The sequence below is a fragment of the Galeopterus variegatus genome, unplaced genomic scaffold, assembly GCF_000696425.1.
Source record: "Galeopterus variegatus unplaced genomic scaffold, G_variegatus-3.0.2 Scaffold749, whole genome shotgun sequence".
NCBI classification, from domain to species: Eukaryota; Metazoa; Chordata; class Mammalia; order Dermoptera; family Cynocephalidae; genus Galeopterus; species Galeopterus variegatus.
The window spans coordinates 42,592-65,862 of record NW_007726860.1 but is presented as its reverse complement, the minus strand read 5'-3'; the positions used below and the strand labels follow the sequence as shown (position 1 = coordinate 65,862).

General features: G+C 36.7%; 1 protein-coding gene across 1 annotated transcript in view; it reads left to right on the top strand.

Annotated features, from left to right (window-relative positions):
• AGPAT5 (1-acylglycerol-3-phosphate O-acyltransferase 5) overlaps window positions 1–21,743 on the top strand; it is a 71,646-nt gene extending 49,903 nt beyond the window's left edge. Inside the window, exons 5-7 of the mRNA XM_008572053.1 lie at window positions 6,868–7,026; window positions 14,726–14,849; window positions 16,956–21,743. Coding sequence (XP_008570275.1) covers window positions 6,868–7,026; window positions 14,726–14,849; window positions 16,956–17,181 — 509 coding nt within the window. The 3' untranslated portion in view covers window positions 17,182–21,743. The remainder of the gene's footprint in view (window positions 1–6,867; window positions 7,027–14,725; window positions 14,850–16,955) is intronic.
• The last annotated feature ends 1,528 nt before the right edge of the window (window positions 21,744–23,271 follow it).

Sequence of the window (23,271 nt, the reverse complement as noted above, 5' to 3'; positions counted from 1 at the left end):
TAAGTCTTTGATATATACTTATACATTTCTTACCATTTACTTATAAATTTTTACCAAAATAAATGATATTACTGTTTATTCCTCTTGCCTTTTCATACTACTTTCATCTGCCCTTTTGTGAATTCTTGATTTTCTCAAGTCACGGTTGAAATTCTCAGTCAGTGATTCTCAAGGTGGTGCCTGGACCAGAAGCATCAGCAATGCCTGGGAACTTGCCTGAAATACAGTCATACTACTTTCATCTGCCCTTTTGTGAATTCTTGGGATCCACTCAGACATACTGAATCAGAAACTCTAGGGGAGAGGCTCAGCAGTCTGTATTTTAACAAACCTTCCAGATGATTCTTATGTATACTAAAGTTTTAGAACCACTCGTCTAAATAAAAGTAGTTATGTATTCAACAGATTAGTTGGGTCAGATTTTTGTGTTTCAACTGGAACATGTGGATCTACTATTTATTGGTAAAACTTAATTTTATGCCTGAATTTCATTAACAAAAAGAAAAAACATAGCAGTTACATACATATTATAGGAAACTTAGAGATGGGCAGGAGGAAGAGGCTTTCCATTCTGGGTCCTGTAGCTGTTCAGGTTCTGCTGTAATATTTAATCCTTTCTCAGTTATGTGAAGTGCTTCGTTTTAACTCATTTTCTTTCGAATCACTTTAGATATTTTGTTTTCAAGTGGTTAGTAAGGAATTTGGACTTTAATGTATCTTAATCTACCTTCTGAACTCATTAAAGTTTGTCCCTATAGTATTTTTTTTTTTTTGAGACCTGCCGCACCGCGCTCAGCCAGTGAGTGCAGCGGCCATCTCTATATAGGATCCGAACCCGCGACGGGAGCGTTGCTGCGCTCCCAGCGCCGCACTCTCCCGAGTGCGCCACGGGCTCGGCCCCCTATAGTATTTTTTAATTATAGTTGCTAGCAAAGATGACATACTTACGCTTTTTGAACCCTAGTAATAGAAAACAGGAGTTTAGGGATGTATCTCTTGTGGCAAACCAAATACCTAGAATCTTCATGTTATTGAATTTTCATGTTATTAATCTCTGTAGTTTTAAAAGTCTTCGGGGTTTATGGAATTTAGCTCTCATCCTATGAATAACATTGGCTATTGTATAGGTTTGCAAGTCATTTTGGAACATAAAAAACAAAGGAATAAGCTATAAAAGGAATTTTTTTCTTTTGTAGACTTAACGGAATAAAAATTATTTTTATGTTTGAAACATTGTATAAACAAATTTAGGTGGCAAATGGCAATCTAATAATATTTTGCAATATATGACATATTAATGTATTTAGTATAAAAAGGGCATCTAATAATATTTTGCAATATATGACAATATTTTGCTAATTAGTAAAAAACCACAAACTAGAAAAATGGGAAAAGGGCTTGAATAAAAAATTCAGGATATAAGTGACCCACACATGTGAACAAATGTTCATCGCCCTAATAATCAAAGAAATAGAAATTAAAAGAGCACGTTGAAGCCAGCTTTTGGAGGTCAACATGGCAAACATTAACAAGAAAGTTATTCAAGAAGAGGAGGCAAGAACGACCTCCAGACCGACCAAAGCCTGTGCATGGCTGCATCCCCACGTGTAGCACATGCGTCCCCCTGCTGTCCCCACACCATGCCCACGAGAAAGGCTGAAGAGAAAGGCTAAAAGAGATAAAACCAAGGTGAAGGTTGAACTACAAAGAAGATCGGCAAGGTTGTTTGCTAAACTTGCTCCTCCAAAGCCAGAGCCCAAGCCCAAAAAGGCTCCTGCAAAGAAGGAAGAGACAGAACCCAAAGGGAAAAAGGGAAAGCTCACACTGGTGAGGATGGGAATAATCCCACAGAAAATGGAAATGCCAAAGCAGACATGGCACAGACAGCTGAAGGTACTTGAGATACCAAGTGAAGTGTGTGCATTTGTGGTAACTGTGTACTTCTGGTGACTGTGCAGTGCGAAATACTATTTTTTATCAAGTTTTATAAAAATGCAGAATTTTTTTTTAAGCTATGTTGTTTTTGGGAGAAGGTACATATGTCACTAATAGAATGTCTCCAAAGCTCGATTGATGTGGGGGAAATGCCTTTCCCTTCTAGTTTTGAGAGACTTCCTCTTGGCTCCCAGGAGGAGAGATTCCCTGATGTTGACACAAAAAGCCACATTGGCACAAATGCCTTGTGGTGTGGAAAAACTAAAATTTGTTTTTATGTCCTCTTCTCCCTCTACCTTCAGCATAGACTTAACTCCCTTAAGCTCAGAGACCCGTTGGGACCTGACCCTCAGAAATTGGTTACCATTATGTCTGGAAACCTGGACTTTCCAGTGATGCTGCTGAGACCGTGTCCCTCGAGAGAGTGGCAGTTCCTTCTCTACGTTGTGGATCTTGAGACTAATTCTGCCACTTTCATTTCCTGAAAGTCAGGGTTGGCCTGTAGAAGCTGTTAAACAACATTCTAAATGTGAAGTATCAACCCTCACTCTAAGCTTTCCCTGTTCAGAGCATCAGATGAAGATTTCATTGGGTTTTGTAGTGGCTTTCTGATTTTGGTAGTCCGTTGAAGAAGGGAATTTGAAAGTTGTTGTATACTTTTAACGATTTTCTGCCCATGTCCTGCCCATGTCATACCATGGTTGTTTATGAAAAATATCTTTTAATAAAGCCAGATACAGTTTGGCTGGTGCGGCGGGCAGGGTTGGGTGGGGAGTTATTGCCCAGTGTTTGGAGGAAAAGACACACTCTTATCCTTCTACTAGAATAAGATGATGTATTTGTTTCCTGCATACCATGGTTGTTTATGAAAAATATCTTTTAATAAAGCCAGATACAGTTTGGCTGGTGCGACGGGCAGGGTCGGGTGGGGAGTTATTGCCCAGTGTTTGTAGGAAAAGACACACTCTTATCCTTCTACTAGAATAAGATGATGTATTTGTTTCCTGTGACTGCTGTAACAAACTTGGTGGCTTAAACACCACAAATTAATTCTCTTACAGTTCAGAAGGCCACAAGTCTGAAATGGGTCTCCTTGGGCTAAAATGAAGGTGTTGGTAGGGCTGCAGTCCTTCTGGAGGCTCCAGGGGAACTCTGTTTTCTCGTACAGGGTTCTGTGCTTGGTTCAGTGCTCTGCTTTCATCATCTTGAAATTCGTATAGAAATCGCACTGGATCCTGCAGATTATGTAGCTGGCTCTGCTTCTTCGTCTTCCTTACTTTCTCTGAACCCTTTCTGGTTTTTGTTTGTTTGTTTGTTTTTAACTTATCTAACTGCTCTCTCCTTGGCCCTTGGCCTTTCTGCAGCCGTTACTGCCTTATGCAGCTCCTGATTGCCTCAGACCCAGTGGTCTGCCTGACACTGCCCTGTGGCTCCCACAGCTGCATGTTCTGTTTCTGCAGTGTCATTGCTCAGTCTTTTGTAACCCTGTTTGTTCTCTCCCTTTTTTAGCAGTTGAGAACATCATAAAATCTATGTGGACTGCCTTCCATAATCAGTCCATACCATCTAATTTCAGCTGTTCTTTTTCTTTCTTTTAACTACCTCTTAGATTTTTTTCCCTGACATTCAAGGATTCTTTGCCCTGAAAAAGTTATGTTTCTCTGGCAAGAGTACGATCAATTTCCCTTTTTATTTCAAAGTCTTACTTTGGACTTGCTTTATTTGGCTCCTTGTCTTTGGAGAAATGTTTTCTTAGATGTGGCAACTTCAACAATTTCTGTGTGTCCATCATGTTGCCTCAGTCATCTTTACTTACATCACCCCCCTCCCTTCTCTACTGGGGTTTCCTGTCAGTTTACAAATGTATTCCAGTTCTCAAGTAAGTCAGTCTGTCTCTGTCTACACCCGTCACCCATGGCTCTGCTGTTCTCTCTCTCTCTAGTGCTAATCTCTAAAGGGAAATTTGGCCCCTTCCTTTCATTTTTATATCTGACTCCACTCACTCTCTAGACATTTACCGCACTTCTAACTTAGCAATGATCTCCAAGGTATCATATCATTTTTATCAGTTATCATATTTGTTAATTTTCATGTAGCTTTTGACATTATTTATGACCTTATTTTATAATCAGGAAACAATTTTAATGTTATTGCAGAAATAAATAATGGAGTAAAATTGTTGTAAATAAATGTAAATATCACCTTCTCTGTTGTTAAACATTCTCTGTTTTTGGCTTTTGCATTACATTAGATTTCCTTTTTTCTTTTTTACTGGCTTCTCCTGTTCCCTGTTATCATTTTATCTTTTATTTTTTTATAAAAAGTAGATATTCCTTTAGTCAGTATTTCTTGCCTTCTCATCTTCTGTCATTTGCTCAACCATGCCATTACTTCACTTATCATATCTATTCAGATGGTTCCCAAATGTTTATCTCTGGCTAATTATTGCCATTTTACAGATTATATTTTCACCTACTTCTAGAGTGTTCTATTACTTCAACGTGCCCAGTTTGAACTCATATTCCCTTTCTTTATCTGCCTCCTGGCCTCCCACCTTTGCTCTGCATGGTGGGTCTGTGCACACACACCCATTTCCCTGGCTCTTATTCCTGGACTTTCCCTTCTGTGTGTGGCACAGCCTTGTCTGTGCCTCCTGGGGCAGAGGCCTGGTTTTTTTTATGTTTGATCCTTTTCCTTTATGACCACATTTAGTTAGCTGCTGATTCTATATCTATTTGATGTTTATAATATCACTTGACTACATTTTCTCTTTTCAGTTTGCCCTGCTTCAGTCCTGATTCATTCGGGACCTCATTGCTTATGACCTAATGTCCTAAACTACTTCTGAAACTTAAATTGTTTTTCTTATTAGCACCTAGGTTAGGTCTATTACTTGGCCTCAAATTGTTAAATTCCCACAGGTCAATATAAGTGTCTCATGCCTATCATTCTAAAGCTCCTGGCAGTGTGACCTCAGTGCACTTTCAGTCTTAGCACTTACTGCCTCTGCACATGTGCTCCACAGACCTTCCATGTCCCTACGTCTTTACCTTCGTTCATATGTATGCTATATATATATATCCATCTTGGCCTCTCTCTCATGTCCTCTTTTTCCTGAAGCTTGACCAATCAGATATGAGTGATTAAAAGATTTTTGAAGTTTTTTATATATATATTCTGAGAATATTTTATATCTCTTTTAAGACATTCTACCATGTAATGTAGCTATTTGTTTTTTTATTTCCTCATTTATAACCTGCACGTTTATAGTTTTAGAATAGTATCTTGCTTGTAATTATTATGGAATAGTACTAATAGAAAAAGTACTAAACTAGACATAATAAGGTCTTGCTAGCTGTGTGACTTTGAGCAAGTCATTTTACCTCTCTTAGCCTCAGTTAGTTAATTTGTGGGAATCAGCATATATTAAATACATTGCAGACTGAATTCTGTATGTAAATGTAAAATTTCCTACATGTATCATTAAAAGTTTTTCTGTCCAATGTGTTTATCCTTTATTTATAATGTTTCCTTATGCAGCTGCTCTTCCCTGGAGAGAGAGAGTAGAAAATGCAGTTCAAGTTTCTTCTATTCTATTTCATGTTACTTCGAGAGAGCTACTGTTTTCCGTTCCACTGTCAGTAAATATTCTAATCAAGGAAGAGGGGGGTAGTAGGAAATAGAAGGAGATAAGAACAAATTCTTAACATGATTAGGAACATTAATGTATATTTGGTTAGTTCTGTATAATTGCAATATTATCTCAGTTAAAGAAGCTTTTAAAAGTACATTAGGTATGCCTAAGAGGATTGAAATCATATGTTCATATAAAAAGTTGTTCATATGCAGTTCATATGAATGTTCATAGAAGCATTATTTATAATAGCCAAAGGGTAGAAACAACCCAAATGTCTATCAATTGATCAATAGGTAAACAAAATGTGCTCTATCCACGTAATGGAATATGATTCAGTCATAAAAAGGAATGAAGTACTGACACATCTAGCAACATGGATGGACTTTAAAAGCATTATGCTAAGTGAAAGAAGCCAGAAACAAAGGGTCACATATTATATTATGATTCCATTTATATGAAATGTCCAGAATAAGCAAATTCATACAGACAGAGAGTGGAGCAGAGTCAGGGCTGGAGGGGGAGGGGAGTGTGCAGTGTCTGCAAATGCTGCAGGTGTCTGTCTGCAGTGATGAAAACAGTCTGAAATTAGATAGTGGTAATGGTTGCACACCTCTGTGAATAGGTTTGAAACCACTGAGTTGTACACTTTAAACTGTTGAATCTTACAGAATGTAAATGATATCTCAAATTAAAAAAAAGAAAGTATGCCAATAAGCTAGATTCTTCAGATTATCCTAAAAATATCAGGTCATTATTTCACAGTATATAAATCATATCATTTTGAAAACAGTGGAGGTCATGTAAGTAATCCTCCCCCCAACCCCCCAGTCTCTCTTTGAACAGAAGTAGAGCTAAAGGAGTGTGGAGTAGGAATCGGGATTGTGAACTGCACTCATAAACAGCTTGAGTGACCATGGGCAGGATGTTGCCGCCTTTATTCATTTGGTAGAAATGAGGACACTAATATTTGCCCTTGTCAGGGATCACTAAATTGAAGGGTTTCCAATAGGTCATAAAATTCCTGAGGTCTGGTTTTCTGACAGCTTCCAACATGGAGTCCTGTATGTGCAGATGTTTAATAAATATGTATTATGCGATAGTGCTTAAATAGAAAAAGGCATGTGAGAGTGCTTTCTGAACTTAAAGCCCTGTAGATGTGAGGTTATGGCATTAATATATTCTGCTCTGTCCGTTTGTGGAAATTAAAACCAATTCAGATATTGAACTTAATATATTATATTGCAGAAGTGCTTTGCAACTAATTTATGGCCACACTGAATGGACTTCTTTTCTAGGTCTTACAGTATTAGAACATGTGCTGACACCAAGAGTAAAGGCAACTCATGTGGCTTTTGATTCTATGAAGAATTATTTAGATGCAGTTTATGATGTTACAGTGGTTTATGAAGGGAAAGATGATAAAGGGCAGCGAAAAGAACCTCCGTCCATGACTGGTAAGTTTTTATATATGTGAAACTATATACTATATACATGTACTTGAAGCATATATGCTATATGATGTATATGTCATATATGTGTGTGAATATAGGTGTGAATGTGTAATTCGTTTTTAAGAAATAGGTAAGTGTACTTTCCTCCCTTACTTTTACTTGATAAATTTTTCAAGATGTTAATAATGTGTAACAGTTGAAATTTCATTAGTCCTGCTAAATTTCCTATTTCTTGCCTGCCATATCTGTCCTCTGGACTCGCCCATTATCGTTAACCCAGCCTCTTTCTACGAAGTTCACACATAAAAATGGGAAGCTCCATAGATGAAGGGAAGGAGTGAGGAGGGGCGCTACCTGGCAGGGTGGGCGTGTGCTCCAGTGGTCAGTGGTAGCCTCTAAATGTGCTTTTATTTATCAAAGTTTGTCATTGACAAGAAGAAAAATGGTTCAGTGTGACTTTTCTGATTTCAAAACATGCTGGGTTTTAAGGACCTTTCAGCTATTCATTGTCGTTGTCTATGTCTATGTCAGATATAACAAAAAAAAAAAAATTGAGCAGAATAGTTTAGTTAAACATAACCAAAGACATTCTTGACTTTAGAGAAATTTAAACATGGGGATAGGAAAACAAGGAAGTGTGTGGAGTTGACATCTACTTTTCAAAGTGTCCATGTGAGCTGGGATCCAGAGATAGAGCTTTGGGCTTTACATTTTTCTGTGACAGCTGTTTTCAGTTGAGCTAACGTGCTTGTCAGTGTGCTTGTACTTCTTGAAGGATCTCTTGAAGGCAGTTGCTCAAAATATGAACCACCAGCACATTTTACGTTTAACCTGCTCCTGAAGCATTCCTCTTAGTTTGATGTGCCTTGGAAATTTTATAGAATAATATTCTTAGCTTCAGTGAAACATATATAAAAGAAAACATTATTAAAGTATTTAGAAGTTAGCAAGAATAGAAATTATTTTGCCCAAACTTACACTCAGGCCCTCTGGACACAGTACTGTGCACTATTAAATGTTCTAATATTGTACTGTGTGGGTACTTTAGGTGCCAAAGATTTTTCCAAAGTGTAGAGAGTATAGCTGCAAAGTGATTATTATATAATGATACAGTGAGGCTCACTCAAGCTTTAGAAGAAAAGCTCGTTAATTGAAAGACATAGAGAGTAGCTACCTACAGTGGAAGATTTAGGGGAGAGAGTGGAGGGGGAAAGCATAGGGGCCTAAATGTGTAAAAATTGGTCATGGTGGGAGGAAAAAAATCTGAAGTAGTTGCGTCTTAAGAATGATTGCTCTCATAATTGCCTTTAACACAGAGTTAATTGTAAAGTAAGAAACTAAGGGTTTTTTCTTCTTCATTTTTAATGTAACTTTTTAGGCTATATAATGCATCAGTTTAAAAATTAAAACTATGTAAAGTATATAGTGAAATGCCTTTCTTGCTTTCCACCCTGTCCCCATCCACCTGGTCTCCTTTCCCCTTCTCCCTGGAGGTAACTCTTCTCTCAATTTCTTATGTATTATATGTGCAAATTTAAGTATGTATTCTTTTTCTACCATCCCTCCCTTATAAAAAATATAGAATATTGATAGATTTCTTTTTTTGGCCATTGAAAGAGTCATTGATATGTTTTTACATTTGAAAACAGACATGCATTTAGTTGTTCAGCAAGACTGTCCTTAGTTTATTAAACATTCTTTTTAAAAAAAAAAAAAACTAAACAAGATTTCATTTGTGAAAAACAGATATAATACCAATAATAACCTTTTAAAAATGCTGCTTTTTCTCAAATTACCCTCCTGATCATAAGAATTCGTTGGATCAGCAGTGTTCACAGTGTAAATATCCGCCTCTTCAGCCTGCTGTGCACGCGCTCGGTGTTCCAGCCCTGAGCACCTCTGCACCTGCAGTTCCTTCTACGCTGTGCCATGAAGCCTCTGCTGTGGTGGACCTGGTTTACAGTTGTCCCTTAAGTCCTCCTGCCCCTCCATACATATTCTGTAATTGAAGGCCTTGTGTAGCTGCCTCCTTTCTGAGTGAAACCCTCCCTTTTGTTGTCCTCATCCAAGTCCTGATGTCCCTCAAAACCAGCCTCAGATGACGTCTCCCCGGCATGTTTTTCTAGCTCACAGTGCTTTCTCCTGCCTCAGCACTCCTGTGGCACAAACTACATGTGCTACAACACTGGCATTTTGCATATTGTTAATTCTTTATCTCTTTCCAACTATGTTTTAAGTGCCTCGAGGAAACAAAAACTGTTTCAGAGTTGCATTGCCTAGGTTCCAAACCCAGTGCTCTGCTTACACTCTCCTACATATAAGCCGATGGTGGCTTTGGGGTCGCCATCGCCTATACAAGTATGTACTGATTATAAATTGTCTCTCTTTTTGGAAAGGTTGCTTTTCTAACTGTCACACCGAGATGCCATGTAGAAAATAAAATCTATCACTTCAGTCAATTAAGGATAAAATATTTCTGCAAGGAAAAATATACCAGAGTAAAATCAAGACTGAAGACAACCTGGGAAATATGTGCAACTTATATCATAGGAAAAGGGTTTGTTTTCTTAGGGTATAAAATGCTTCTACAAATTGATAAGAAGATGACTAAAAACTAAACAGAAAAAAGGGTAAAGGATAAGGACAGTTTGGAGAAAAAATGTTCATTATTTATTTATAATGAGTAATGCAAATTAAAACTAGAGTGGGATTCCATTCTTTTAAATCTGACTGATAAAAAATTCCAAGGTTTGATAGCAGGGCTTGGTGGTGAATTTAAAGTGTAATGGGTACTTTTATACTTTGCTGCTAGGAATGTAACATAACACAACCTCTGTAGAAGCTGCTTTGGAAATGTCTAGCAAATTTACAAATTCATTTACTATTTATAATGAGTAATGCAAATTAAAACTAGAGTGGGATTCCATTCTTTTAAATCTGACTGGTAAAAAATTCCAAGGTTTGATAGCAGGGCTTGGTGGTGAATTTAAAGTGTAATGGTTTTATACTTTGCTGCTAGGAATGTAACATAACACAACCTCTGTAGAAGCTGCTTTGGAAATGTCTAGCAAATTTACAAATTCATTTACATTTTGTGTGTAGCATTCGCACTTCTGAGATATTATTCTATATGTATATCTGTGCACGTAAGAAATGTTGTATAGTTTTCCTTGTAATGTGTTGATTTTAATTGTGAGTTGTGACCTGTAGCTTGAAAAACCCTGCTTTCATTGTTTATATAAATGGGTTAATATTCTGGTCTAGTTATAATCAATTATAGATTAGGATTCACTTTAAATTATAAATGATAAACTGATTAAATTATAAGCTGTTGTAAATTGTGATAAGTATAAAATTCTATAATTTGGAATATTATAAGTACTTTGTGACTGAGTTTCATTAGTATTAAATATTACCTCCATACATAGTGGGCTTTCATTTAATATTCATATTTTGTAGCCCAATTGAAAACTAATTTTTTCTTATAAAGTTGCTAGATTGTTCATTTATATGCCATAGGACAGTGTTTCTCAGAGCCTTGTAGGAGGATTACAGTTGCATCAGAATCACCTGAAGTGATTGCTGAGCATGCACGGCCTCAGCTCCAGACTCCTAACATAGACTCTGCAGCCAAGAGCAGGCATGCTGCAGGGATCCTTGTGATCACAGAGGCTAATAGCTTGGGCCTCGATGAGGCCTCATGTTGAAGAGAGAGGCAGCCAGTAGTGTTCCCTCTTTTTACCATTTTGTGGTGTAAGTTTTAAGGGAGGTATAAATCAAAGCCCAGTGGGCATCCTCTTGTGGTTCACCTGGTCTTGTAATCATGGAAGATGTGCATTGGGGAAGAGGTGAGCAGAGTAGTTGCATTCTAATGGAGTTTTTAAAAACCCTGTTTCTAAAATGGGTGGAATACCATACTAAAATTATATGCTTAAGGACATTTGGTATTCTACTTAAGCATTTTATATGATTCCAGTTAAGTTTTTTTAACTTATATTTTCATATTACAAAATATAAATGTTGAGGTGGGGAAGAGATTACAGGTACTCAAGAAGAGAAAAAATTCCACAAGCTCACCTGTCCAAATGCAGCCCCACTTAATAGTTTGGGTATTTTCCTTTATGTCTTTTTTTATAATGTCTATATTTTAGAGTGTATGTGTGTATATTAGTTCATTTCTGTTGCTTATAACAGAATACCTGAAACTGGGCAATTAATAAAGAAATGAAATTTATTTCTTGTGGTTTCAGAGGCTAGGAAGTCCAAAGTCAAGGGAACACATCTGGTGAGGGTCTTCTACAGTCCTAACATCTAATCACTTCTCAAAGGCCCCACCTTTCAATTTCCATAACAGGATTTCCCACCCCCTTAACACTGTTACAGTGGAGATTGTTTCCCATGAACTTTTGGGGGATACATTTAACCCATAGCAATGTGCCTTTGTGTATTTTTCAAAAATGAGATCATATATACACATATGTATATATATCTTCTGTTTATTTATGTGTCATGAACAGCTTTACATGTCAGTTTATACACTTCTATAACTTTTTTTTTTAAAGACTACATAGTGTTGATTGATGTGAACATACATTATCTACCCAGTTTCCTACTGCTGGTGTGAGTCCTCTTTGTTTCAGAGGGAGGCAGGGCAGGTTCTCAGTTGGGCAGGCCACAGGTGAGGGCCCAGGGAACTGAGCCTTCTCCACTGCTGCCTTCTGTGTGCTGCCTTCAGAGCAAATGGGACTCGGTTTCTCCAGAGAATAGACCTCAAAGACTTTCTGTATTACCCTGGCATATCAGTTTACTCACGTGCTCTTCCAGAACATTTATAGTTAGAAAAAGGTTATACCTTAGAGTACTTTTCCCTAGATTCTCTAAGGTATTATAGAATAATTTTTACTCATGCAATGTAAAGTATGCTGCAACCGAAATAGTTTTGCAAATAATAGATGCAAGATCTGTTTTAAATATTTAGGAAAGTATTTGTCACTCATTTCCTGTCTTCAGTATTAGAACCTCCTAAATGCCACTTAATATTTAGCTGCTTTTCTGTTTATCTACCGATACTTTTATAGTCGCTATTTGGGTGCTTAACTACAGAGAGTTGGCTGATCTGTCTCCAGCACTGACTGCTATGGGCCTTGCTCCTCTCTGAGCTTTAGTTTCTTCATCTATAAAATGAGATAATAATAGTACTTGCCTACATAGAATCATGAAAATCTAATGAAATAATGTACAGGAAAGTATGTTGTAAACACCAAAGTACTTACACACACACACACACACACACACACATTTTCATATAAGTTTTAGGAAAAACAAACTAACTGAAAGCAACCGTGTGAACTCAGTCCTTTTCTCACATCATCAGTGTCTCTTCCCTCCAAAGCTGATGTCTTCACAGAGGTGTTGCTAACACATCTTACGCACTTCACAAAGCATTTTCTTTCTTTCTTTTTTTTTCTTTTTTTTTTTTTTGTCCTTTTTGAGACCGGCCGCAACACACTCAGCCAGTGAGCGCAGGGGCCATCCGTATATAGGATCTGAACCCGCGGCAGGAGCACTGCTGCGCTCCCAGCGCCGCACTCTCCTGAGTGCGCCAAGGGCTTGGCCCGCATTTTATTTCTGAAATTTGAAATGCAGTCTGTTATCTCTTCCTTACAATCTACAGCTCTGTGCCGGCACATGAAATATCAGGAATAATGCGGTGTTGACTGGTTGACTACTGAATTATGGAAATGTTGAGGGAGAGATATAGATAATTAGTGAGGCTAGGAAAATTGGTGTTGGGATCTTTTTACGTATCAGAAATAGAAATAAGAGGATAGGGTGAGAAGTAACATACAGCTAAAAAAATTATAATAGCTAACAGTGCATATTGTGTGCTAGGCACTCCTTTAAGTGCTTAAAATCTTCCTCACAATGACCCTATCAGGTAGGCTATTGTTATTAGCTCTGTTTTTTTTTTTTTTTTTTTTTTTTTTTTTTTTAAAGATGACCGGTAAGGGGATCTCAACCCTTGGCTTGGTGTTGTCAGCACCACGCTCAGCCAGTGAGCAAACCGGCCATCCCTATATAGGATCCGAACCCGCGGCCTTGGTGTTATCAGCACCGCACTCTACCGAGTGAGCCACGGGCCAGCCCGTTATTAGCTCTCTTTTATGGACTTGGGCACATAGGCACAAAGGTACCTGCAGATTTGCCCAGAGCTGCTTAAGGGATTGGGACCCAGGCTGCCTGATTGCACTCTTAACCGACACATGGCTCTTGACCAATGCACAATTCTGCTTCCGAAAGTACTTTTTAAGCAGTTCTTTGTTTAGATGAAAATAGAACTGGAGGAAAATTAAGACAAAAATATTAAAAAAATGAAAATTTTCCCTATTTTAGTGTTTAGTACTTTTATCATCAAAGCCGTTTCACTCCTAAAGGGGTATAAGAAAATAGAGTATTTTTGATGACCTAAATGCTGCATGTTACTAAGGCTGGACACCAGAGTAAGGAAGAGCAACTGCAGAGAGTACTTAGCAAAAAAGGCAGGTGTGTGTAGTCCAAAGACTGTAGAACATAGGATTCATCATTTATTAGAACATGTCTTTGAACACATTTTCAATTTGAGATAAACGTTGGTGGTATAGTGGCGAGCATAGCTGCTTTCCAATTAGAGATGAAAAGTTTCAGCCTCCTACTTGCATACCTAGGGAACATAGTCTACTCTTAAATCTCTTAGAAATATTTCCTTGTTCTCCAAGGAATTTAAATATGTTAATATTTTCACCTCTCCACAGAAAACCACCTTCAAAGAAGGGAGTTTTCAGGCTGAAAGTTCTTACGTTGGAATAAATACTAGCCTCATCCTTTGTGCAACCCAGGCTGAAAAATACTGTCTCCTTTTTTCAAATTAGCATGTCTTAAGAACTGCATTTATTTAAGGACTTATAGCTATTTCAAAGTACAAATTTTGGTTCCTGAACCAAGTATGTTAACATATGGCAAGGATCAGGAAAGCTAAGGGAGCACCAGTGATTAGAGAACAGTGGCCAAGCCATAGAGGAAAGGGAGCTGCTCCCCTAAGTTTGTTGTGGCTTTGTAACAGTCAGTGACAGGAAGCTGATGTGTCGGGCCAGAACAAGGAATTGAGCACTGCTGAGTACCTGTAAGTGCCCAGTTCTCTGCCAGGTCAGGAGGTACAGTAGTGAACCAGACAGACTCCGTCTCTGCCCTGTGCAGCTCTCAGTCTGGTGGGAAAACAGCAGTAACTGTGTATGGCAGGTGATATGCTGGGATAGGGCTGGTGATCTAAACGAGGTGATGGGTCTGATGGTGGCTGGCGTTTTGGGATCCCTTCGGAGGGGTGGGTATGGGCTTCTAGTGTAGTTCAGCTTTCCATTCCTGGGCAGCCTGTAGAATTAAAATGGTATATCAAAAATAAATTTGGTATTACTGATTTAACTTAATGACTTATGTAATTATAGTCAACTTGGAAATCATAACATGTTCTTCCATTTCAGCTTGAAACTCAAAACTACCAGTTTATAATGTTTATTTTTTTAACTTACACATTTTTTTTTGCTAAGAAGAGAATCTGTACTTTTTCATTTTAAAACTTTGTCATATTGCCTCATCTTCATTTTAAGTGATTTTATATAATTATGAGTTCTGAAATAGTAAAAATTGGAATATTTTTGTTCTTTGTTAGAATTTCTCTGCAAAGAATGTCCAAAAATTCATATTCACATTGATCGTATAGACAAAAAAGACGTCCCAGAAGAACAGCAGTCCATGAGAAGGTGGCTTCATGAACGCTTTGAGATAAAAGATAAGTGAGTAGCCGCAGCGCCAACACTTCACAACTTTTATTCAACTGGATTTCACGGTAGTCAACAATTTGAGGCTGTACAGTTTTATTATCCCAAGAATGCTGTTTATAAACTAAAGTGAGATCTTACTCCATGCATACGTGTTCACGTTCTGAACTTTACTTTTACCTGTCACTGTGAAAGAACTTGTTATGGTGATCCTATTTTCATTTATAGTATTTCCTGGACAATACTTTTTGGTAAGGTAAAAATTTTAAAAACACACAAAAAAATCTTTCCAGTGTAAGATACCTAAATCTGCCTTCCCAGGTTCTCACCTGGGAGATAAAGTGGTGTCACTGTGTGAGGACCAGCTGTCATGCCAGCCATGCGTGGAAAAGCAATGCTTTGGGGAATAGAGGATTATGTCTGACATGCAGGTAGACATGATGCCCAGTATACTTGTGGGGGCAGTTGACATTTTTGAATGCTGAAACGTCTTCTTTCTGTTGTAAATATTTTGGGGCCTAAGTGGTTTCTGGGATTAACCTTGTGTGTGTTTGTGCTGGTATCATTTTGGAGCAGACAGTGGTGTTGAATCTTGCTCAGAGTAACCTGTAAGTAAACTACAGGCATATAAGGATACCACTGAGGTGAGCATAGCTTAAAGAGGTCAGCCTGAGTGAGTGTGATATGCCACTTACTAAAGAGACAGCCTTGAAGCAGCAGGTGGCATCAGTAGACTATATTAGTACCTTTGACTTAATACAAGAAAGAAATTTTAGAATTTTCTTTTATTTTTAGGAAGATAAAAAGTGAGTCTTAAATTTAGATGTGATGTTTAGAAATTGAGTTTTGTTACATGAAAATATTTTCTCGGATGAAAACTTCAAGATACTTCTTTACTGTTTATTTTGCTGTCAGTGAAAGTTTTATCCTTTCTGATGCATATCCTTTTTTTTGAGAGATACATTTTGAAAAATTATACTTTTTATCTTTGTTTTGGAAAAATGGATCCAAAGTTATGGGATGCATCATTTACTAAAAATGAACCCAAAGTTATAGGATGCGTCATTTACTAAGACTACACTGAAAAGTGTGTGTTTTTTTAAAGACAAAACAATACTTTCAGAATTATATTCAAAAATTTTACTTGCTCTTCTCAGGAGACTGCCATTGTTCTCTTTCACCTTGTATTACAGTAAAATATTTCCCAGTTAATCTCTTGGGTTGACTTGAACAAATGAAAATTACTAAAAGTGTACTAAGTTGAAAATGAAACTTTATGTTTAATTTCCATCTTTCATTGACTATCAGTTGTGTATGACATAATTTATTAAGCCATTCAGAGCCACTTTAGTTACGGAAAAAATCTAAAAGTAAGATTTACGTACACTGATATGAAAAACTCTTCAGAAGAAAGAACACTGTGTTTAATATCCCATTTATTTTATGTTGTACGTATTTATGTGTATTTAGGATGAGTCTGGATATTTTCAAACAGTGGTTATCTCCAGGGAATGCAGTTTGGAAGGCAATAGACTTTGTCTTTCTATACTTTTGTGTTTGAGAGTATTATGTGGAATATGTTCTGCTAATATAACTTTACATATTTTGAGTAATATGGGTAAATTAGTTAACTATGCTGTTGTTTTCCTTCTTTTACCCGCTTTTATAATTCCATAGGAGTTAGGGCTTTGGGGGGAAACTCCATGTATATGAACTGCTGGCCTTTGCTTTGACTTCTAATGGAATGGGAGTTGTACGAAGGAGAAGCAGCAAATGAGTTCTATTCCCCTAGTGGGAGTTAGGTCACTACAAAATTTTATAGATCAAAAGCTTAAAAAACAAAAACATTCTCATAAAGTGGCTTAAAACCATCTGTTTTGAAGTATTACATGTAATACAATGCATATATATTAGTCAGAGCATACTAAAGGTATTTGAAAAGACTAGAAACTTCTATTAAATGAAGTCTCTGAACTTTTTTATAATTTATTCTTATTTTCCAAGGACCTAAAACTTCTCCAGCATGTAGTAGGCACCCAACAGTTATTTGTTGAATTGAAATATTGAAATAACTACAACTGAAACTTTAAATTTTATTTTATTTTTTCATTTTGGCTGTAGGCTGCTTATAGAATTCTATGATTCACCTGATCCAGAAAGAAGAAACAAATTTCCTGGGAAAAGTGTTAATTCCAAACTAAGTCTCAAGAAGACTTTACCATCAGTTTTGGTCTTAAGTGGTTTGACTGCTGGCATGCTTACGACCGAGGCTGGAAGGAAGCTGTATGTAAACACGTGGATTTATGGAACCTTACTTGGCTGCCTATGGGTCACTATTAAACCATAAAGAGGTAGCTGTCTCCAGTCAGTAGGATGTGCTACACTGTCTGTTAGTGATGGCTGCACATTGACAGCTGCACATTACATCAAACTGTTTCCTGAATTTAATAAGAAGTGTAAATAAAGCCTTGTTGATTGAACATTGGATAAAACAGAATTTGTGACTAAAGCCGCTATGCAGTTGGTCTTGGGCAAACATACGTGGTTTTACTTTAGTTCTGGAGCTTCTGGACAGGTCAAAGCTAATGGAGTGTAGACAGTTCTTTACATTTCTAATGAACTAATGTCAGCTTGAGGAGATTATTATAGGATTGCATAATTTGTTATTGTTTTGTAATTCAGATGGCTGTATTTTTGAACATTAATTTGCAGCATATTTCACTGTATTTGTTATTTTCAATTTATTGCAACTTGACAGCTCCAGTAAAGTATTTAGCATCCTGCAGCTATGCAGTATTTTGCTTTTTGCTTAATTTCTGCAAGTCAATGAAAGAAATTGTACTTATATATCGAGATGTTCAAGGAAAAGGGCAAGAAATGTCCTTGGGGAAGAAGCTCTGTTTTTAGCACATGTTTTTATTATATTACATTATTAGCTGTTTTTACTTACTTTATATTTGCAAAATAATTAACATTTCTAATATTTATTGAAATTGCTTAATTTTGCACAACCTGTCCTCTACACAAAAGATTAATGTATGAAATATGAGAATGAAATTTAAGTTAAAATTGTGACTGATTCATTGTAGCAGAACTTTAAACTGCCCAGCTTTTCAAAGATTTAAGCTATGCTATTAGTACTTCCTCATGTCTGTGCCATAAGTGCTTGAAAACATTAAGGTTTCCTGTTACTTTTAATGTCAGAATAATCGTTGTGAATGTTCGTTGGATCCCGAATCCACAGATAATTTGAGGTGATGGGAACCTGCAAACATTCCGATGAAATTTATTAGCATGTGCCTTTTCCTGTTTCTCTTTGATTTAGCAAAATATTTGGTACAAAAATCATTTTTATGTTATCATGGTGGATTTCCACTGCATTCTAGTCCTTTTCCTTTGGATTCCCATCAGTGGTGCTGCTCAGTGGCTTACCCATAGACTTGCAGCGTGAAGAGATGCAGAACCATCCAGTGTTGCTGTTTCAATGTTGAACTCTACGCTCTTGTGAGTGAGCTTCACCGGCTACAGCAGAGGGCACTTTGCATTGTCTCGTGTCAAATTCTCCTTTCTCAAGCCAGTGAAATACAGACTTAATTCATCAGGATGGAGTGAATTTATTTCCCATTAGGTTTAGTGGAGCTACACAGTTAATATGTATTGCCTCAGAACAAGAGCTGTGTTTCAGGAACTGAATCACACTATTTTCAGTCATGGAACAATACATCCCATGGAAGAAAACCGTTTTTAAGTGTGATCCTCTCTCTTTTTATGTTATCATGTAAACTTGATTGCCCACTAGTCCTCTAAGATAACATTTCTGCTTACTGCTAATGGATTTTTGTTGCAAAATTATATCAGTGGCCCAGATGAAACAAACAAATTGAATCAAGATAAACGAAATGAAAAAATAATTAAGGGAAATTTCTCTATGTCACACTGCTTCTCTAAAACTGGAGAACAAACCATTTCAAGCAATGCCTTTGAAAAGTCATGTGGTATGAATTGGTTTGTATATGAATATGTATATGTTTGTACACACGCATATACACACATTCCCATGGGGTAGAGTGGCCTAATTATGAATGGGGGCATAAGTAAAACTTGTGAAAAGAGTTCTTATGCCAAAATGAAATTTTCTCTTACCTGTAAAGTGAAATTTACATCAATCCTGTGTCTTTGTTATTTTTTTTTAACTATCCTAAATTTAGAACTTATTTTTAACTAGATCAGAATAAATGTAAGTTGTGGAACTTACTTTGAATATCATAGATATATTTAAATTTAAATTTTGAAAGGCAATATCATTGGAATTATGTGGATTACAACACATTTTAACAAGGTTAAGTGACCTGCATAAGATCACTTGATTGTTGTATTTCTTAGGACTATATGTACATTCTTCTCATAAAAGGTCTATAAAATTGAAAAGTTGAAAAAATTTCATATCAAAATGTTTGGAAAATTAGAAGCTTCTCCTTAACATGTATTGATTTTTGACACGAATTATTATTTTCTAAAATTAAGAGCCTACCTGTAGTTCTTTTCACATAATATCATTTAAGCTTCTGTTTGTATTAATATTGTTGATTTACAGTTAAGTTATTACTTAGTTTTTCTTTATAAGAATGCCATTAATGTGCATGCTTTTATGTTTTTCAGAAAAAGGTGTGTTTGGATGAAAGTAAAAAAAAATAAAATCTTCCTCTGTCTCTGTTTGTGTTGTTTAATATTGCAACCCAGAAATTCATCAACAGTCTCCTATTACATAAAATAGGCTTAATGACTGGCCCTGCATTCTGAATTTATAAAACTATAATATTTTTTTATTAAGTATTGAGCAAAGTTTTTAAAAAATATATTTAAGTACTTAAAATTTTGAAGCTGTCTATTAGTTTGGTTATGTAAACTCATCTGTAATTTATAAGATATATGGCAGATATTAGTTGCTCGGCAATTCTGTAATCATTAGCCTGATCTAAGTGAAACTTGTCAAATGCCTGAGTTAGCCAGGTTGGTGAATAAAGGTGCCAGTCCTAATCTGGCTGATTCTTACATCATATTTACTAATAGTTTCTTTCATATGTTTCATTTCCATGTGTTTTTTTTTTTACTTAGAGTAGTACCAATTTTTCTTTGTACAGATTACATAAGCTTTGTTTTTTCCTTTGTAATATGTGGTTTATTATTACATTCTTTGTATATAGGTCTGTGTCAATCAAGTGATCTCACTAGGCCAACCACTAAAAAGAAATATAATTTGCCATCAAGTATAGGCAAAAGTAACTCTCATATATATACCATACCAATATTTGAGAAGACAGAAATGAGTATCAAAGTAGTATTTCATGTGTACAATTGCAAGTATATAGCAAAAATAAATTTAAACCTTAATAATGTTTGTTTTTGAAGTATTTACACTGAAGATGAGTAAAAGGTTTTCTTGGCAGATATTCAAGATACCACCTTGTACTAAGTTACATACCTTTCTTTGTAATAAGCAGAATTTTTTTCTCCCTTTTGGACCAATTTTTATTATGAGTAACACATACTTTTAGATTAAAGATTGGCTAACTTGAAATATGCTACCATTTAGTATAATTGGGCGTTACATAAAAAATATGTAACACCCAAGCATTAGAATGAAAATCATTACTTTGGTTAAACTAATATTTGGAATGTTCATATATTGTATAGCTAAAATATTCATGTAACTGAATTTAAAATTTTTTATTCAAATATAATGGGATGCTTATATGTACAGTTACTAGTTTATTTCAGTTTAGAATAGTTATGACTCAGACATTGTCCTCAAGATTTCATTTGATGTCTTTTTCAATTTGTGTGGTAAAGTAAATCTATTACTTTTAGCAGTTGGGGGGGTCACTCATACATGAGGTCATAATACACGAGGTCAAAGAGATATATACCTGGTTATTACCTGGTTATTATATAATATATATGTAATGCAATGTGTAATAATAGCTGGCTATTGTCCTGAGCAGAAAAGTAGTTATTTTTAAGAAAGCCACTTCAAATAGAAAGCCCAAGTGCCTCTCATGTACTGAAGGGAATCTGACATACGGAGCAAACTCTGAATAAGTGTTTATTGATGGTGATGAGACAGGTCAGGTTTTCCTGAATTATTAATGGTTCATAATTTTATATGCTACTACTATTCTCTGTGTCTAGCAAGAGAGAATACTTGACTAACTTATCTCCCTATGGTATTTTCAGAATAAATTCTGACTTACATTATTGGGTTTAATGATGCTTCATTAATTCAGTAAAAAGAAAATAATGAATCTTAAAAGTAGGTATTTGTTGATAAAATATCTACTTGGTAATAAAAAGTTATTTCATATATATGTGATAAAGTGTATGTATGTTTTGTATATGTATGTATTATATATGTTTATGTTTTATTGCCAAATCCAGCTATGAAATACTACATGTTATTTTGAAGGTTCCTTTTGTTTTGGTGCCAGCCCAGCTCTGTTGAGTGTTACTCATGTCAGGCAGTGTGCTAAGCCTCCTGCAGGCATCGTCTCATCTAACTGTCCTGATAAGCCCTGTGCCACAGTGTAGCTTGGCTCCTGCGAATGTCTGCAGACAGACTGCCAGGTTTGGATCTGGTTCTGCCATTAGCTAGCAATTTGATCTTGGGCAAGTTATTTAAATTTTCTGTGCCCTAAGTTTCTCATGTGTAAAATACAATAATAATCATGTTAACCTCAAAGGGTTGTTGAGGCCAGATGAGTTTAATATATGTAAAACACTGTATGTAGTACATGGAACATGGAAGCTAAATAAATTTCATTCACTCCTCCCAGTTTTATAGATGAGGAAATTGAGGCTCGGAGAGTTTGAATAAAATTTAAAGTCATACAACTAATACTTCTGGAAGAAAAATGTGCTCTCATTCTTTTCTGTTTAACAAAGACAGTGCAGTATTTCAAATTATTTAAGTGCCTTTAAAAGTGTTTGATCATGGCTGGCCAGGTAGCTCAGCTGGTTAGACCATGGTGTTATAACACCAAGGTCAAGGGTTCAGATCCCCACACCAGCCAGCCACCAAAAAAAAAAAAAAAAGTGTTTGATCATAACTATAATCTAGATTATAGGTTTGTTTAAAATTTAGGTCAAGCAATATGGAGATTACAAAAGGAAAGATTCTCCATCTTTTATGGATCCCAACTCTGCAGGACAGGAACCTCCTCAGCCTGAGGATCCACACTCAGTCAGTTTGGAGAGACCATGAGATTTTTTTGACTCAATAATTTTCTGTATAGAATTATGGTAGTTGAAGTTTGACCTTTTAGTAGAAAGTCAGGCAAAATTAATAGCACCACAGCTGTTTTTCCATTTAAAGATTGCTGGGATTGTGTTTATTGTTCTCAAGGTGTTCTAAAAGTGCAGCCAGAACTGTGTTCACTTCACAATGACTCATGGAATACCCGCTCTTTGTAGGTGCTGTGCTGGGGGCTGAACTAGCACAGTTATTTCCAGAGGTTCCTACTTACGGTGTGCAGGAGGCTTGATGAAGACTAGCAAGACCAAAGACATATTAGGGAATGAAAGAAAGGCTTGGCCACTTTCCTGTAAGGACTAGTTACTGCACACACAAACGGCTTTGTCACCTTTACCACATCCTCCATTCAGATTGTGGCATGATGTTCAGGGGATCTATGTGGAGGATCACTGTCTTTGACGCAATCCATTGTTAGCTTGCTCTTCATGGCAGGCAGCTGTTAGATGAGTCCAGAAACTGTTGCTGCTCCAGTTCAGGATCACATCACTGAGGACACCGTCAGTAGCACACACTGTGCGTCTCTTAAAATAGTGACTTTCTGTTGTCTAGATGATTGAAACAAGGTTCTTTATAATTCACTGTTGTGATGTTTCTTGTTGGTGAAGGAGATTTGAAGAGGAGTGGCTGGGGAGCAAATGGAGGGTAGAGGTTTCGAGCATGGATTCCGGGGCCAGGCTGGAACGCCGTCCTGCCACTAGCCAGCTGAGGGACTCTTGACCAGTTCCTTAATCTCTGTGCCTCTATTTCCTTAACTACAGAAGGAGAAAATAATGATGGTCCTACCTCATAGGGTTGGTGTGAAGATGAAGTGAAATAATCTATGTAACGTACTTGGATTAGTGCCTGACACATGCTGAGCACCAAAGGTTAGCTGTTGTTACTACTACAAGTCTGTGCTATGATGGTGGCACCACCCTGTGAAGGTTAATTCTAGGTGCCAACTTGATTAGATGAAGGAATGCTGAGAAACCTGGTAAAGCTATCTTTTTAGGTGTGTCCATGAGGGTGTTTCTTGCAGAGATTAGCATGAGAGTCTTGAGTGGACTGGGTGGGAAAGACCCACCCTCAGTGTGGGCAGGAAGCATCCAATCTGCTGGGGGCCCAGAGAGAACAAAGGACAGAGGAAAA